The sequence below is a fragment of the Platichthys flesus genome, chromosome 1 (genome assembly GCF_949316205.1).
Source record: "Platichthys flesus chromosome 1, fPlaFle2.1, whole genome shotgun sequence".
Lineage (NCBI taxonomy): Eukaryota > Metazoa > Chordata > Actinopteri > Pleuronectiformes > Pleuronectidae > Platichthys > Platichthys flesus.
Window position 1 is genome coordinate 11,609,758 of NC_084945.1, and position 17,674 is coordinate 11,627,431.

Consider the following 17,674-nt stretch of genomic DNA (forward strand, 5'->3'; position numbering starts at 1 on the left):
AATATCAATTATTTAAAGGAACCCAGAACCAGAAAGATATCGTTATGTATATGTCGTGCGTTTGATTCCCTGAAATCACTGCTGCCACTTCAAATACACAGGAAATACAAAGGATGTCATTGTGGCACTCATCCTCATATTCAATTGGACTAGAATAATGAAAAAACTGCTTTCAAAATCCAATTCCATCCAACCTGAGTAACCAGGATATTTTTCAAATATATATAAACTTATTTAAAATATATCTCATATTGAAAATTAAGTTTTTATTATTGTTTGAGCACATTTCTAGCTTGTTCAAAAGGAAAAAGCCCTGAAGTGGACCTTGAGTTTTTTTTTTATTTAGCCTAAATTTTGGAGGTTAGGAATAAATACTGAGTTTAGTTAAATAAATGGAGGTGGTAAATGACTTTGCTCAGGGTTGACATATTAAAAAAAGCAAATGGAAATGGAAAAAAGAGACTTTCCCTGTCACCCACTCTACAAAGTGTCTAACAGATTCATTATGAGTATTTACCATGGAATAGACGCCTCCTCTTCTTCGTTGCTACAGAGCACTAAGAGTCCAGAGGAGTTTTGAGTTGGTGACGGGTCTCTATGCCCCCCCCCCCCCGTCCCATATAGACATGTGTTAGGAGGATGAATGAAAACGAAATGAATGAAATAATAACAGGGAGAAAAATCTTTTTACATTCCACTGATTGTTTTTGTTGGTCTACTGGCTGTGTGCATGTGTGTGTCCGGGTGAGTGTCAATAGTTGAACCTGAGTTTATATGTGTGATTGTATTTATTGTGAGTCCCTCTGTGTGTTTATCTGCACTGAGTTCTCTTTTGTCAGTTTAATACAGAACGACATTGTTTACCGTTTTTATTCTGTATGAAACAATCCAGATGTACAGAGAAATAAGTTTGTCAATTCCTTACGAATCACTACACTTGTCGATGACGATGCTGGAACAAACCTCTCTTCATAGCAGGGTCACTGCTCACGTGTGGTTTTTAAAATGACGTTTGGTTCGAGGGGAATTTGTTATTAGGATGAATCTTAAACCAGCTTTGCCACAACCCCGGATAAAAGCCTGTTTCCTTTGACTGCCATGCACCCGATCTTTTACAGAAGCAGCTAGTGACATTTTGTGCGATCTGTGCTTTCTATCTGACCATCCAGGCCAAAATAACGAAGGGTGGGTACCTCACATCGCAGCTGACGCCCCCCCCCCCCCCCCCCCTTCCCTAAACACCCCTGTCGTGCACACATGCTTTCTGGCACAAAGTGTTCTGTGTGTGCCTTACAAACCCCGCCACGCCTTGCTCCTCACCATATGTGCCCCCTCACCAAGTGTCAGGGAGGGGGTAGAGAGAAAAAAAGGTGACAGGAGATAATCATCACCTCTTGCATCACTGTTAGCTACATCTCAGGTCAGAGCCAAGCATTGGAGCATCCCAAAATAACCAGGAACACGGTCGTCTGTCTGTGCCGATGGCCCTGTGTGTTAAACAAGGCGTTACTGAGAGTGCTGCTGACAAAGCATTACATTCCAAAGGCTTAATGAAAGTCACCTCAAGCAATGCAACTTGAATATTGCTTGAATATCAGTCAGGGTTCGGTATGTATTAGTTCTGAGGAATGCAACTAGAATCATCTTTCTACACATCACTGGCCAAACACCGGTAAATTTCTGCGGACAAGCTTGTGTTTCTGATTTTGGGCACTCTGCTTCAGACAAAGAGAGGTTAACCAGCAACATTTTAATTTATATACTGTACAAATGATCGTGAAGTGTCCTGTATGAAAAAAAGAGAAAAAAGAATCAGTATTTACTGGGGATGTTGATATCTGTCTGTCCTTGGTATGACTCAGTCCCTTCTTTCACTCCCTTTTCTCTTTGTAGTCACACATCTGTGGAGTGCACAATGTTAAATATCGACCATTTATTTTTTGAACTCTGTACAGTGTACATAATATAAATGTGTATATAAAACAAAAATGCTCCTTGTCTGGTCTTGATATGCATTTTTTTTGCCATAAATGTATTTCAACAGAAATATTTCCTCGAGAGTTCCTCCACAGTGGAATCTTCAGATTCTTGGTTTCATGGTCGAGCTTCTCACGTGAAAATACAAATTCTAAGTTCTACCTTCAAAATCCTATTCAAGTATATGTACAAAAGTACTATCAGCTTAATATACTCAAAGTTTACTGTCGAAAATACACAAGATGAATCTGAGGGTTTGTGAAATGGTAAATCATGTAGAGATTACAAATTATTTGTTGAATATTTTAAATGTAAACTAGAAAACATAAAAGTAAGTCAATATTCTGTATTGCTAACATGTATGACATTTCATTTTATACATTACATATTTTTTTATTAGGCTTATGTTTTTATGTAAGACTTTATGTAAGCTGTCTGAATAAAGGTTCAATATTTCCACCTTCAACATAAGGAAAAGGAAATATGAAACCTTTTTTTTTAGAGTAAGATAACCCAAAACTTATATTTTCAAAATGCTGTCTAAAGCTATCAAGATCTGATATTAAACTGGAGAGTTCACTCAGGTTCACCCAGTTCAGTCTGATATCATGAGCAGAATTTACAGTAGTTTAATTGCACACACGTGGACCAAATGATAAAGCCACATTAGAGTAAAAAAAGCATTGGTTCTATTTCTCTCCAGCTTACAAATCAAGCAGTAAATCCAAATCCCAAATATACTGATTTCAACAGTCAAGCAATGTTCGTCATAACCAAAGATGTCCAGTAGATCTTTGAGTCTGAGCCTTGCTTGCAATGTTCTGCATCATTTTCAGTGACATCATTTCTGTATATTGTAAATTATATTGTTCACTCCAGCCTCCGACTCTGCTATAGTTCAATGATTCACCACTTTATTCAATAATTTACTCCGGTTCACTTCTGGTTGCCCAGGATTCCATTAATGGGACGCATCCTTCTGCTGCCACTTGTTGGGCGGTGATGTGGAATCTGCAATCTCCTATAGACTATAAACAATGTATGAGTTAATGGGCCAAGATTCTTCCACCCCTCCGACAAATTAGAGTTCAGATCAACATTTTAATCGTTGATTATAACTTTTACCCCCTACCTATATATATACAACTTGCTCATTTAAATTACATGTCGCTAAGTGGCCTATTTGCTAATTATGTTATTTTTTAATGAGGGTAATTCTTCTTATGTAGGGGGGCGCCAAACTATACCGCGTTCTATTGGCCAATAACAACTGCAGCTCAGGCAGGAATAGGACTAGAAATATGAAGGTATTTAATCAATCTTTAGAAATAACATTGATCTCTGGAGTTAAACAAATTGGCAGCTCTGCCTCCACACACTGTGCTCTACATATTCAACTCATTAGAGAAAAACTGTTAAAGTTGCTTAAAGTTGAGAGAGGGTCTATGTCTGATCTATCAACGTATCCAACACTTCTATTCATACATTCAAGCATGAAAACCTTCCTCTTCTCTCCCAACCAGTACGAGCAGTTTTCCTAAAACACCTGCGCTCAGACGACAGAGCTGTGGATAAAAACAGAGAGCTGTCACGACACAGCGAGCAGCAGTGGAGGATGACAGGAGCACCGGGCTCCAGATAGGCACAGTGGGTGTGCGTGGGCAACTGATGAATATACACTCTAAACAAGCCTCGGGGCAATACATATGTGAATTGTTCATCCCCCTGCCGTGGGATCCATAGGTGACTCTTTTTCTCTCTCTCTTAAACGCAGGAAATTGTGACATCCAGCAGTGGTTCACATGCTGTCAAATAAAGAGTAAGTCACAGTGCAGGACACTTACTGGGTTTCACATTCTGATCCAGTTCAGACCTAATTCCCAGTTTATTCTATGTATTATGGTAAGAAAAGAGGACATATGTAAATCCTTTACCTATGCCAATAAAACAATGTCAAGATCCATCATACATAAAAGACCTCCATTAAAATTCCTTCTCAATCGAATAAACAGAAGGTTGAGCAGAAACATGCAAGTAGCATCTGTTTTTGCAAGATAGGGGATTTTTATCATTTCCACCATCTTCCCGGGGAATAATTCATGGACTTTAAGGGAAAGAAATCCATATCTAGAGAACTGCACGTGAAATGTGTCACTGCTTGATCAAACTGAAGGGGACTGCTGGTCTTGAGCTCAAGAGATTTTTCAGAAGTAAAATACTTTATCAACATTTAAGTGTCAAAAATAAATATTATGTATAATCCAGAAAATTGAAATAATCAAGCAAAGTATTAATACCTTAAGAGTGAATGCACTTATTGAAAGTGCTACTGGTGATGGATACACTTGGTGAGACAGATGGCAGAGGAGCAGAGAACACACAGAGGGGAACCCTTCTGACATCACCTCGCTCTATTTTAGGATGAGATGGAAAAAAAATAAAAATTGAAGGTGGGGATTCTTACTCAACACATTTTCCCCAAAGGATTTAGAGCGAACACACATGACCATTTGTGTCACATGTGACGAACTGCCATGTTTGTGTAACACCTTGGCCGTATATCACACACACATTATAATTCTACGGGTGTGCACAAGCAGGCTGGTCGTCTGTTTTGAGATTCTGTGCACATCTCCTGGCCAGAGGGCATCTCCCTTATGCTCTCAGTACAAGGTTCCAGTGAACCGACATGACACACAGCCAAGCAAGAAATCCTCCTCATTGTCGACACAAGCGCACACACACTGAGCCGGTGGAGGAGAGAAATATGACCTTGTGTCAATGGCTGTGAGCAAATATATATAAGGTTTAATTAAAAAAAAAAAATCTGCTTCACAAAAGTTTTAATCTAGGCTTTGTTTTATCTAAGCTCAGATCAAATACACACGCCCTTCCCAAGGTTAATATCCCTTTCTTCAGATCTTTATTTTTTGTCTTCATTGCACAAAGATTGTCAGCAGAAGACCATTCAAATAAACACGTCAGCTGACATGTATCCTGCATGAAAGATTTAGCGCATGTGAAATGTATGAAGGTTACAGGTGACCTATTTGCAACAGACACAAAGATGAGCATGTGCTTCAGTTTGACTGGAAATAAAGTGATCTGCTGCCATCTGGTGTCCAATAACAGACACTGCAGGCAACAAAACCCGTCATTACGTAACAAGTGCACAGAGATAAACATGGCATCCTCCAGTCACGTGACCTGACCCTGTGGTAAAACAAAGAAAACAACGCACACAGAAAACAGTCAAGCATCAACATTTATTTAACAACCCATAATGTGTGTAATAGTAAGATCAATGTCCGTCTTGTGTCCATTACTGAAAGCTGGCTTCTCCATTGAGCGGTTTTAATATACAGTCTTTAAACATACAGTTACAATCACAGGCAAATAAGGCTGCAATATTTTACAGAAACAAGACAGTAACGGAGTGAATACTCTGCACTTCCTGAGGTGTTTTCGAGAGGGAAACAACACTGACATCCTCTCAGTGCTCTGCCTTTAATCAGTCTCTGAGGAGGTCCATTTGGGGCCTCAGTGACTTTCCTTCTCCAGATACTCCAAGCTGGGGGCATCTAACCTCTGCTCCTGGTTGCGGTTCTTTGTGAACTCCTTCAGCATGTCCATGATCTCTCCTTGGTAAACTTCAGGAGTGGGCTGAGCTTCTGTAAGCAAACAGAAATCATGTCGGATCATTCTCTGCTGCAAACCGATCCTCTTCAAAGACTAGCAAAGCGATTCAGACATGATTTTTTTTTTTTTTTAAATCAGGATAATTTTAAGGAACAAAATCCACATGAATTTTTGTATTGGTTTCATTTTGTATACACTAATTGGCAAAGGCCACTCTGGGTCCTTCAAGGTCAAAAATACAATACATCTTGTCAGTTGAACACATCTCATAAGCCGTTTTCACATAAACTTCAAAAAATGTCCAGGGACATTAGGTCCAGTCATTTTCTGGAGATTGCCATTCACATTTGAAGAACGGAGCAGGATATTTTCACAACAAGAAGAAAATCTCATGAACGTTCAGGCGAGGAGTGGCCAGTTTTGTACCACATGTTAAAAACATCAATAATGCTCACTCAATCGCTGGGAATTGCTGGATTCTCACAAGGGCTTCTCTGACATTTTGATAGGGGACTGGGAGAAAAAGTTCCAGAAAACGTCCAGAGCACCTGACGTTTGCATTACAGTCCCTCTGGAAAATGTCAGGACAATGTCCAGACTTCAGGGCACATCTGAAAGCAGCTGTACACTAATTCAAATGCATTCCTAATCCCTGGATTGGGATCTTTCGATGCTTATGTTAGGAGACTATGTGAGTGACCTTAAAACGTCTGTTTATTTAGTTTAAAAATGAAAATAACTCAATGAACGTGATGTTATTATTTGTCTTAGTGAAGTTAGATTGCCTGTAACTTTTTTGTTTAGTTTTCCAGAGTGGTGTGGTTGTTCAGCTGTAATACACAGTGAAACAGAAACATAACTGAAGTCAAATTAAGAGAAAATTACAACAATAAAACAGCCAATTATCTTGGTACAATGAATACGTTCCCGGGGTGAAGTCGGGGGCAAAAGTAACGACTAACAAAGTTCTAGAATTGAAGTTCATTTGTGAGCAGAGCTGTTCATTATTTCAGGACCAGCGACCATGAATGATTGCCAATAAAAAAAAAAAAGACCTTATTAATTCCTATGCCCACTGGAGATTTCCACATTGAGCTGTGTTGCTGACTGAATCCAAAATGAGAGTATGTGATTTATTTGTCTCCATTAACGCAAAACAACAAGTCAGTAAATAAATATTTGATATTTGCAACTTGAATAAACATGAATATTGCATTAGCCAAAATGTTTTCTATGTCATTAAATATTCAAATGTTTTGCAGAGAGATTATCCAAATTCCTGTTAGTGCCTGAATTTACTCTGGACTGGAGTCCATGTTTATGTTTATATTTTTCTTTAGTGTATAATGACTGCTGTATTGCATGAGATTGAACAATCAACATCACAGGTTTGAGGAGATATTGTCGGAGAACCAGTGCTATTCTCTCACCTGTCGCCCAGTAGTAGATGTCCCAGTCGTTGCTCGGTTCATTGATCAGTCTGTCGTACTGGCGCAGCTGGTTGTCACTCATCGTGTTCAGGTATTTCTTTGCAAAGAGGCTGTAAGACAAATGTAGGCTTCAGTTGAGTCTGAGTATTTTTCTCTAGATGAAATGTCAACGATACAGGTAGTTATCTGGTTAATTGTCCAACTTGAATACTTTGAGGGGAACATAGGAACATTGAAAAGCTAGTTGGGTTTACGGCTTTCGTACAGGTCCACGGGACAGAATCAGTTCAGTTTAACAACCTGAGCAGAATGCAGTTCTCCAACATGCCCCTCTTGCGACTCTCATAAAGGAGTCTGCGTTTCTTGATGTAGGCGGTCTCGCTTGGGTTCTCCTCCCAAGGCGGCAGCGGGATCTCGATCAGGTCCCCCCTGGTGTCCTCCGGCGAGTCGCCACGGTAACCACGAGATGAGATCAGCCCGGTGACTGCTGGTCTCAATGCTGCGTGGCACATCCCTGCCACCAGCTGACGGCAAAACAAAACACAAGTTTAAATCAACACCAGTGACCTGCTACACAAACTCATCAGAGTTAGACAATTCAATGTGCAAGATGTTGATAACCTGTAGTTTTGTTTGAGTAAAATACACCTGCAACTAGGTGCATGTCTGTAAGGGACTTTACATAAAATACACAAAAGGTCACTTTTATGTAATACATTTGATAAATTATACTTTTTTATAATAAAGATGAAAGCTTATATTTAATGGTAGGGTTAACGGTTTATTGTATAGGTTGTAATTACTTGAGCATTGATAGAAGAGAGCCTGAGACTCAAGCATTTCACTGCCAGCGACATTTTGTGCATTTGACAATAAAAAAAATCTTGAAATAATGGTTTAAAAAAGACTTTATTTTGCTGTGTTAACTTGATCTTTTCAGTATCTTTTAGTAACCCTATGGAAGGGACCTGACCCCTAGGCTTGGCACAAAAGGAATAAAAAAAATATATAAAATAATACAATGCTGCTCATGCATCGATGCAACATAATAAAATGTGCATTATACGTCACAGGGGACTTTGTTAAAAGATATCCATTTGGTATTACGTCCCGTGACCTTCCTTTATTAGCTAATATAACCAATCTGACGACCTGTCATACAGTTTGCGTGCATTAGTGTGGGGTTGTGTTCCTCCCTGACATTTCTGTCTCTAAGTTGTTTTTGGTTTGAATATTAAACTGTTCTTGGTCTAAATTCATTGACTAAACAATGACAGAGTGGGATTTGCTTATTCTTCTTTTAGATGATGTTGTTCAAAGTGTTTGTCCTTTACATACAAACTTTAGTGTCCAGACAGAGAGAGAGAGAGAGAGAAGCATAGGAAGGTTACATAAACGTCAATCACACGCTGTCCTGTTGTACAACTGTCCTCCAGCGACACACAAAACTCAACACACAGTCTGCACCTTTACTACACTGAACTGAACATTAGCCATTTACACGAGACTATACAGCTGCTACATCACACAAACATCACATAAAAACATATGATCGAGCCTCTTTGAACAGTCCTTGACGCGCTCGTCACCGCAGCTTCAACACAATTCACCAGCAAATGTCAAAATAAATCAAAGGTTGACTTCGTCACTCACTTTTTTGGCAATGACGGACGACAACATTTTAAAATCTCTGTTTAGGGACAAAGACAAATACGAAACTGCTCCTGGTCCGTGAACGTGCGACTCACAACAGTGGAAATTACACAAGCAGCTCTCTAGTCAGGGGAAATAGACCGGGGGACCATTTATAGCAGCGCACACGTCGCGCCATGTTGATTAGGTAACAGTTATGTTAAAAAGATGATATCATTGTTATTTTGTATAATAGTTTATTTCTCGGGTGGTATAATTTCATACATAAATTAATAAAATACTAAAAGTCCACCCTACCGTCATTAATCGAGGGGCTTGACAAAGCGGAACTAGATGAAGATGGTTGTTGGCAGTCGGATCAAACGCCCTCACACACCGTGGCGTTCAGCGTAGCAACATTAGCACTAGCTGAGGAAGGAGCGAACACATACTAGCTAGATAGCCCTCGTGGGTGAACTCACAAATGCAATACTGTGGTTTTACTTTCAAAGGTTTCATTAAACATTATGTATTAACTTGTGTTCGATTTTCGAATGCTCGGCTGGTCCTATCTATTTGCTTTTTTTTAATAATTCCATGTTTTGTGGGCTCGAGCGGGACGTTAGCTAACGGTAGAAACCAGGCGAAGCGTTAGCAGTTATTTCCTGGACCCCGGCGGATCACCTGTTGTCCGCATGCACTCGTATTGATTTGCAGGAGAGTGTTCATGTTGCGATCATTTAGAAAGTTCTGAAACATTGCTGCGGTAGACCTCGCTGCAGAGCCTTCGGTTGGATCGTTCTAGGCCTACGGGATGGCTGCTCCTGCGGCTGCAGCCGGACCAGGCTCCTCCAGGCGGACAGACGTGTACAGTAATATGCATCAAAACAAAGAGGTGAGACCGATGTTTACATGTGCGCGGCGCAGCAGATCGAGCGGATGGATTCAAATGCGTCCCTCCACCAGACGCCTGTGTGAACTGTCTTGCAGAGAAGGATAAGATACGTCTGTTTTGCGACGGTGGGCTCAGATAGAAAGTGTTTGAAATCATAACAAAACTACAGTTCATGTCTCCCATTGCAAACACCCTCCGGTGGAATATCACCACAGCCCGTCCTGTTTAAAGTTGTGCTGCCTTACACTCAGTTTTGAGTTTATTAGGAACCCTAAGCTAAAACTAATGGTGTCTAAAACAGCAGCTTCTTTCATTTGGGTTATCAAGAGGAGTTCTTGTTGCGTCATTGTCAATGTGAAGGCTTTCATTCATTGTGCGATAGAACTGCTTAATGTTATAACTAATGCTTTAGCTGTTTTGTCTTGCTGCGATTTTTGGCCATGTCGCCCGTCCTTATCTTCAGAGAAACTGACTTTAACCTTCACGAGGGATTCTTTGCATGGCAATTAGATTCAAGTACACCAGTTTTTAACAAATCTAAAATAGAAAATACACTATATCTACTGGATAATATCAGTATTCCTTTTCTTTTACTTTATTTTCTGCCAACATTTCTGTGGAAGTCCCAGAAAATATAGGAATTATCCCGTCAGTCTACACTTCTTTCAGCTGAGACCTAGGATTTATATTTATTCATTTTATTATTTAAATTATTTCTTCTGGTTGCAGTTTGCTTATCAGTGCTCTGCACATTGAGATACACTGCATGACAGCATGTACATTGACTTTGTCATTACTTTCTCTCCCGCACAGGATTTGGACAGAATTGCTGAAGCAAATGAACTCTATGATGCTGTCTTGACTGGCTCAGTGGATCAGTACCAGAGCGTCAATAAAAGTCTTGCACCCGAGGAGAATTCAGTTAAAGAGGAGGCACAATTAACAGACGGACAAACACAGAAAGGAGGGAATTCAGAGAAGAGACTGTCGTTATATTTTGGAAATTTCCCCTGGGTAAGTAACACTCGGTTACATGTTTATAGTATTGTAACATTGCTTATTGTTTTGTCCACATGGGCTTGCAGAATATTGTCAACATGAAACAGACCGTGGACTTAAAATAAGCAGCAGTTAGATGCAAATATGAAAATATAAACTTGACGAATGGCATTAAAGTTTATGTCAAGCTCAAGTAATCATCAATAAACATAATGACAAATGGTAAGGCTAGTGCATTACCTCAGTACAAGAAAATTCCCATTAATGAATGGATCAAGTGGTTCTTTTTGTACGTGCTGTTACTACAGCTTTGATTTTTGCCTAAGGTCAGTACAGGAGGACTCTTTTCCTTTAAATCAGCTAAATTAAAAAAAATAAACAACTTTACTCTCTTCCTTCCTCATTTACTCTTCCCCTACTTACAGTGGACATCTGACAAGGACATCACAGGACTGGCCCAAAACCTGGGTGTGAGGGACATCAAAGAGATCAAATTTGCCGAGAACAGAATAAATGGCCAATCAAGAGGGTGAGCTGTTAAAAATCAAGTGTGTGTGTGTGTATATATATATATATATATTGGTGTGTGTGTGTATAAAATAAGGATTTTCCAAGTTGTTGCCATTCATGTGTTGTTTCTTCTACTCTGTAATGCAGCTACGCGGAGGTGGTGGTGACCTCGGAAGAGTCATTCAAAATATTGTTGGAAAAAATACCCCAATGTAAACTGAATGGAGACAAGCTTGACTGTCGCTTTGCCACCCGACAGAACCTCAATGTGTTCGAGGACATAGCGAATAAACGTAAGAGCGCCGCAATCTGAAGTAAATACTTGTGATCTTAAACTTTATTGCAGCATGCTACAGAGTCTGTCATCTCTGACCTCTAACAATATGTTCTCACCAGGTATGCCCCTTCGCGTGAATTCCAAAGATTCCAAGGATGATGCTTCAGAAAAGATTCCTTCATTATTATCACAGGAGCCCATGCCTCCCCCTATACCTCCCCTTTTCCCACAACATTCGCATCCACACGTCTTTCCCTCATTACCCAGTCCTTACCTTGGTCACCCTCACCCACCCCCTCATCATCACCCTCATCCTCACCAACTTCCTCCCCCTCACCAACATCCTCCACCTCCCCAGCATCCTCCCCCCCATCAACATCCTCCCCCCCATCAACATCCACCCCCTCATCAACATCAACATCCTCCCCCTCATCCTCATCCTCACTACCCACATATGCCTCCAAACGTCCCACCACCCATGCCACCCCCTTTATTCCCTCCTCATCCACCCCACATTCATAGCCAACCACCTCCTAGTCTTCATATAAATCCAGCTTTCTTCCCCCCGGGACAAGACGGCCACAGCAGCAAAGCTTACAGCCAACAAAAGTGAGAAAACGTTCTGTTTTTAGTGTTAAGCTATTACTAATTGTTCATTCAAATTTAAAAGTTAAACACCATTGTTGTGGATTGTTAAAACAGCAAAGGACAAGGATCCAGAGACAAAAACAAGAGAATATGTGCATATAATAAAACACAAAGATTCAGATTGTGATAGATTTCTGAAAATACTTAATTATTTTAGTGATGACTTGTTTGTGGTGAAATAATTCTGTTAGTCAGTATGAAATCAACCTGTTCATATTTTTTTTTCAGACACACACCTAAAAGTACAGATGGAGATTTTGAGGAGCTGATGAACAGAAATAGAGCCGTTGCCAGCAGTGCCATCTCCAAGGCTGTGTCTGGAGCAACAGCTGGTAAGTGCAGCCGCCGATTCTGTCAAGTGGAAGACGGAGCACAGAACTTAACAAGCCATGCTGGGAAAGGACTGGTCCTTACTTATGACTGGCTGCCATATGGAGATAAAATCTAAATAAGAAGCTGTTTAGGTTTTATGCTGAGTCCCACTGAGATGTTTCTATACTTTTCAGTAAACTCCAGGTACATGCTTTTTATTCTTGTTGGTTCCATCAGTCCAATGTTCTGTTAAGAACGGCCTGAAGAGATCTAGCAGTGATGATTTCACATGAACCACAGAGCTCGGTGTTTTCTCAGTAACATTCAATGCTGTGTAAAAATGCCTTTCTCTGATCTGTGCTTTGACACACTAGTCAAACAGAGTGTTCCACACAGTGGCTTGGACGACAGTTAAATTTGTAAATTCTATAAAGACAGTGAACTGCTGATCAAAAGAAACAGGATTTCTGCGGAAAATATAAAGTCCAATAGTAGCCGAATTTGATCTACATTTCTGGAAGTTGGTGTCAGAGGAAATGTTTTTCATCTATTGTTGGTGTGTTCATGTCTGACAATCAGCAATATTTACTTGCAGAAATCGCTGATGCAAACTCAATGATCTTAGCTATTAACAGTGTACGTTACTTAGCATGTTATACTTGTCTAATTGGAGTGAAGCTAATTTAATTCTCAACATTTTGCTGGAATAAGGTGACTCACAACCAACTGATATTAATTTCCAATCTTTTTGTAGCTTAAGTCCAGATGGAAGTGGGGGCTTGAATTTTATTTTTGGCATAACTGCACTTACACGTGCAGGTAAAGGTCATAGAACTTTTAATTACAATAAACCTAGCAGCTCTGGATCTCTTGACTGCTTTAAAGTAAATGTCTCTAATATCCAATCTTTTTTCATTGCTGATGCAGGAGACCTGCGGGTAGCTATGGAGACGCTGTTAACTGCCATTGCCATCATTAAGCAGTCCAGAGTGTACGGAGATGAACGCTGTCAAGCCCTGGTCACCTCACTCAAAGACTGTCTAGTCTCTATCCAGGGCAACTATGGCTACAGGTTTGTAAAGTTATGTGTCTAGTTATGTGCGATTCATTTGGTAGCTTATATAGAATCTGAGGGTGGATCTTCACATCATCAGCTTTCTCACAAGTTCTGATCACACAACCACACATTTCTGTGCAGGAGCAGCAGTCGTTCTGGGGAGAAAGGAAGAGACCGCGAACGGGGTCGTGACCGGGACCGGGAGCGGGAGCGAGACCGCGATAGAGTACGGGACCAAGAAGATTCCTCTGGCTGGGAAGCTGCTGGAATGTCTCGAAGACACAGAGAACGTTCCTGGAGTGGAGAGAAAGTCAAGGAGCGCTCCCGGGAACGGGAAAGGGAAAGGCACAGAGATCATAGAGACCGAGACAGAGATCGATACCGCTGACTTGGTAAACTTCTCTCTATTTTATATATTAACTTTATTCGCACACTTCCTCTTTCATCCATTACAACCTCTTCTTTTTTTTTGTACTTAGTATTTTATTTAACTTTGGGTTTATTTATAAAGTTTTTAGCTGTATGGTATAAACCAGTGCTTTCAACAAGCCCAAAACCTTTTTGACAGATTACAGTTCATGAAGTCATGTAGTTACTTTTGTGCAACATTCGTACTGTGCAATTAACTTTATTAAGTCTGGCAGGTTATTACAACACCAGATTCTTAATACATCATCAACACCACATTTTCCATATTCTCATTATGTGTCATTGAAGAGGCCTGCCATGGATATAATTCAATACCATAAGTAATAATTGGCGAGTATTAAATACTGATCTTTGTCAAAAAGCACAATAGGCAATGCAAAGTTTATTAGTTCTGTATGAACACCCCAAGTTGTTTTCTGTAGTTAAATAAATCACTAATGCTGTAGATCTACGGATTATTACCACACATAATCTCATTTGATTTGTCTTATTGTGGATTTCAAGTTTGTCTTCTCTCTTCCCAGACATGTCATGAAGCAGAGCGAAGACAGGACATTTTGTTTCTGCATCAAGCTGTATAACTTTCTGGAGGACTCTAAGGTGAGACTGAAGATTAATCTCCAAGAAGTTCCGTACTTTTTGTGTTCTTCAGTCATCTGTACAGACTAGAATCTTTTCTTGTTTTAAGAACAAATGTGATAGGTTTAGGGGAATGTAGATTTGTTGCTGGGACATCAATCCAACACTTGCATGCATTAAAACACTGTAATAAGTTATGTAATATACAGTTAACATTTTCATCTTTCTTTTGTAATAAATCTGCAAATTAAAGAACATTTCCTGAAAATAGATTTTTTTTTGCGCTTCATTTCTGTAGGCATTTATTTAATGTTATATTTTCTTACTGAAGACAACAAATGTAATCCAGCATTCTGTAATTTGTATGTTCTCATGCGATTAAAATGGTATTTGAAGTTGAAGCAGCACCTGTGACTATATATTTCCTAGCTATTGATCAAGAGTGCACTGCAGAACAATTTTTGATTTGTCAAATTTCTGGTAATGGGTGAGAACAACAATAGTAGTTGAAAGACTGTGGTAATAAATAAGTCAGCAACGAAGGTAACAAGATCATTTGATAGCTTTATTTAGAAAAACAAATTAACATTTCAAAGTCTTCACTGTGATCTCCATCTTCTGTCAGACAAAAACATAATAACATGACTGTCCAGGTCACAGCCCCCCAAAGTCCCTGCAGTTCTTGGAGGTAGCCAGTAGCAATCACTTCTCCAGTGGAGCATAATTCAATAACTTCTCAATAAGATCCACGTGAGAAAGGAGCATCCTCCTACAGCAGTATCTCTTCAGGCCCAGGGCATCAAGGGCATCACTGAAAAGGGAGAGAGGAGGTTAAAGTCGGTCTTAATGCACGGCACACAGAGCACTGAATGAATAAGTAAAGGACATGGACATTTCTGTGGGTTTTAGTGAGGATAAGTCAGCTTAAATGGCCTCCGGTAACTGCCATGATTCATTCCATGATTGCAGCTTGTCTTTTATTGCACCCAGTACATAACCTGGGAGTTGGCTAAAAGGATTTTGATGTGTAGTGTATTTCTATTTGACTTGTTCATGAATATTTAGAGAGAGCTGCTCTGACAGACTCAAACATAAATGATCTTGGATTTGATTGGACGATTCAAAAGAGGTCAGCAACTTGATGCAGGAATCTTGAGGTGGTGTGTGGTGCATTGACAGAAACCAGCAGATATGAACTCACCCCTCAGTGTACTCGGCTTGGAGCAGGCCGAGGTATGCCTCCCACTTATTACCCACGATCTTCCCGCATGTGAAGCAGCGGATAGGGATGATCATTGTCGGACACCTGGTGACAGACAGACCCAGAAGGAATAATGTCAGATGAGAGAGAAGCAACTACCCGACGATTAACAATTAATTAACTCAGGGAACCATTTTGTTTTATTATGCGTTGGGAAACATTAATTTCTTTAAGTCGTCTGATAACATGAATGGTTTAAAAGTAGAGACTAATCCAAACGGGGACCTGCAGGGTTTCACTGGATTATAGGGAAGAGACTTTGCATCGACTGGTTTGTGCTTTCGTTGAAAATCTTACTGAAAACAAAATAAATATTCTACAGTTCATGATTGAAGCTCGGCCACAGTGTAGCCACGAGATTAGCTTGCTAGCAAAACAACTACGGCTAACATTAGCCGCTAGTCACATGCTAACACAATTTGACATATTGTTGGCTATCTACCGGTCAAAACACAACGTCTAGGAACGTGTCGGGTTGTGTGAACTCACCGTTACCAGTCAGGTCCAACGAACGCTTAAATAATAAGTTATAGAGCGAGAAACAAGCGATGGCGGCTTCTCTCCACACTGTGCTCCTGCTGCTACCACAATTACTTCCGGCGCCAATCTTTCAAAATAAAGGCACTTAGCGCCCATGACACAGCCTCCCCTCACTGATACAGTAGATGAGATGGATTGAGTATTTATTTGAATAATATTGCATTATTACACATTACATTACAGCAGCAAAACACACCTCAGAACCCTTTTAAAACCCCTTTTGAGTTGATTGCATTAGTTTTAGTTGAGTATACCTAATAAAATGGCAACTGAGAGAGAATTCTGTTCTAATATTGTGATGTAACTGTATCTAAACTACGGATGCCGGTTCTGCTCTTATGTGCAATGCTCGAATTTACTAAAGTGTTTGCAGTGCAGACTGTACATGCCAGACTTTAGTTAGTTGTTGGGCCTATGTCCTCAGGATTTGTGCGTATTTGTATATGTGTGTACTTTTGGAGACCTCAGCAAACTTGCTGAGGTCTCCAAAAGATTTATTTTCACAGCTTCCACTTAATATACGGATCAGATCAGCCAATTCATTTGTAAAGCCCATATCCACAAATCACAATTTGTCTCACAGACCGGATAAGATTAAAGAAATATACTGACTGCTGCAAGATATTTTACTCTTGAACCAAAAATGTCGTTGTTGAATATAACTAAATGGTAATAGAGTATAAGACTTGTTTGATTGTGTTTTTACGTAATTATGTGTTTTCAGCATTCATGAACATGCAAGTTTTCATTTGACAGTGGATGATTATGATTATTGTGCATACTTCTTTATCTGTTGTAAAATGCAAAGTCTGTATCATCGAGAAAAGCCTAGAGTTTTGAAGATTGCTCTTTCTTGTTTATATAAAGCTTATAGAATCTTCTCTGTGACATCCTACAGTCAATTTTAAATATTGTCATTTAAAATGAAACTGCTGCTCTGTATTCCAATATGTGAAATGTAGATTTGATAAACCACAGAATACATAGATTGTAATAGCTTTAAGATTAAGATATAGAGCATATCATTATTATGATTATATTTTCTGACACTGTAAAGGAATTTAAAATAACTCAAATGAATGACTGAATGACAACCAGATAACCTAAAAATAAAGACCACACTTGTTATTGAGGAAACACTCACTTGGGCTGGTTCACTGCCTTTAATAAAGTTCGGATTACAGCCTCCCTCTTTTAGACATTAGCGGTTTGGGGGCAGAGGGGGAGTGTGCAAAAGGAAAATATTAGAAATATATCAAAAATATACCATAATCATTATCATTATTACCATCATCAACATCATCACCATCATAACCATCAGCAGCATCATACATCATAATCATCTACAATATTCTACATCATCATTGAACTTGCTACAGCACAGGTGCTAAATGATGAGTCCTATCTGAATTATTGCATTTATACGCTGTTGAATTTATGAAAATAGGGTTTTTCTTTTTTTTGGTACACTTTATTGTACACTAGTGAA

At 39.6% G+C, this 17,674-nt stretch overlaps 3 protein-coding genes across 3 annotated transcripts; 1 reads left to right on the forward strand and 2 right to left on the reverse strand.

Annotated features, from left to right (window-relative positions):
- Positions 1-5,224: 5,224 nt before the first annotated feature.
- sdhaf2 (succinate dehydrogenase complex assembly factor 2) lies at positions 5,225-8,838 on the reverse strand. The gene is made up of 4 exons (XM_062384728.1): positions 8,700-8,838; positions 7,347-7,570; positions 7,047-7,156; positions 5,225-5,648 (listed from the first exon to the last, which is right to left on the reverse strand). Exons 1-4 carry the CDS (start codon positions 8,724-8,726, stop codon positions 5,518-5,520), a joined length of 492 nt encoding a protein of 163 aa, XP_062240712.1. The 5' UTR covers positions 8,727-8,838; the 3' UTR covers positions 5,225-5,517.
- Positions 8,839-9,078: 240 nt separating this feature from the next.
- Positions 9,079-14,785, forward strand: LOC133950658 (cleavage and polyadenylation specificity factor subunit 7-like). The gene is made up of 9 exons (XM_062384739.1): positions 9,079-9,573; positions 10,387-10,587; positions 10,998-11,101; positions 11,230-11,375; positions 11,479-11,968; positions 12,236-12,339; positions 13,247-13,391; positions 13,518-13,768; positions 14,330-14,785. The coding sequence occupies exons 1-8, from the start codon at positions 9,493-9,495 to the stop codon at positions 13,762-13,764; spliced, it is 1,518 nt and encodes a 505-aa protein (XP_062240723.1). The 5' UTR covers positions 9,079-9,492; the 3' UTR covers positions 13,765-13,768; positions 14,330-14,785.
- Positions 14,786-14,936: 151 nt separating this feature from the next.
- Positions 14,937-16,293, reverse strand: polr2l (RNA polymerase II, I and III subunit L). The gene is made up of 3 exons (XM_062384752.1): positions 16,135-16,293; positions 15,586-15,690; positions 14,937-15,195 (listed from the first exon to the last, which is right to left on the reverse strand). Exons 2-3 carry the CDS (start codon positions 15,678-15,680, stop codon positions 15,087-15,089), a joined length of 204 nt encoding a protein of 67 aa, XP_062240736.1. The 5' UTR covers positions 15,681-15,690; positions 16,135-16,293; the 3' UTR covers positions 14,937-15,086.
- Positions 16,294-17,674: the final 1,381 nt, after the last annotated feature.

Bases quoted from the DNA above. Each gene is read 5' to 3' on its own strand.
- polr2l (XM_062384752.1), bottom strand. From the start codon at position 15,680: ATGATCATCCCTATCCGCTGCTTCACATGCGGGAAGATCGTGGGTAAT. The intron at 15,196-15,585 runs GTGAGTTCATAT...CTCCCTTTTCAG, and splicing joins CAAGCCGAGTACACTGAGGG to TGATGCCCTTGATGCCCTGG.
- sdhaf2 (XM_062384728.1), bottom strand. From the start codon at position 8,726: ATGTTGTCGTCCGTCATTGCCAAAAAA. The intron at 7,571-8,699 runs GTGAGTGACGAA...TTTTGCCGTCAG, and splicing joins CGTCCGTCATTGCCAAAAAA to CTGGTGGCAGGGATGTGCCA. The intron at 5,649-7,046 runs GTGAGAGAATAG...GTTTGCTTACAG, and splicing joins CATCTACTACTGGGCGACAG to AAGCTCAGCCCACTCCTGAA.
- LOC133950658 (XM_062384739.1), top strand. From the start codon at position 9,493: ATGGCTGCTCCTGCGGCTGCAGCCGGACCAGGCTCCTCCAGGCGGACA. The intron at 10,588-10,997 runs GTAAGTAACACT...CCCTACTTACAG, and splicing joins ATTTTGGAAATTTCCCCTGG to TGGACATCTGACAAGGACAT. The intron at 12,340-13,246 runs GTAAGTGCAGCC...TTGCTGATGCAG, and splicing joins TGTGTCTGGAGCAACAGCTG to GAGACCTGCGGGTAGCTATG.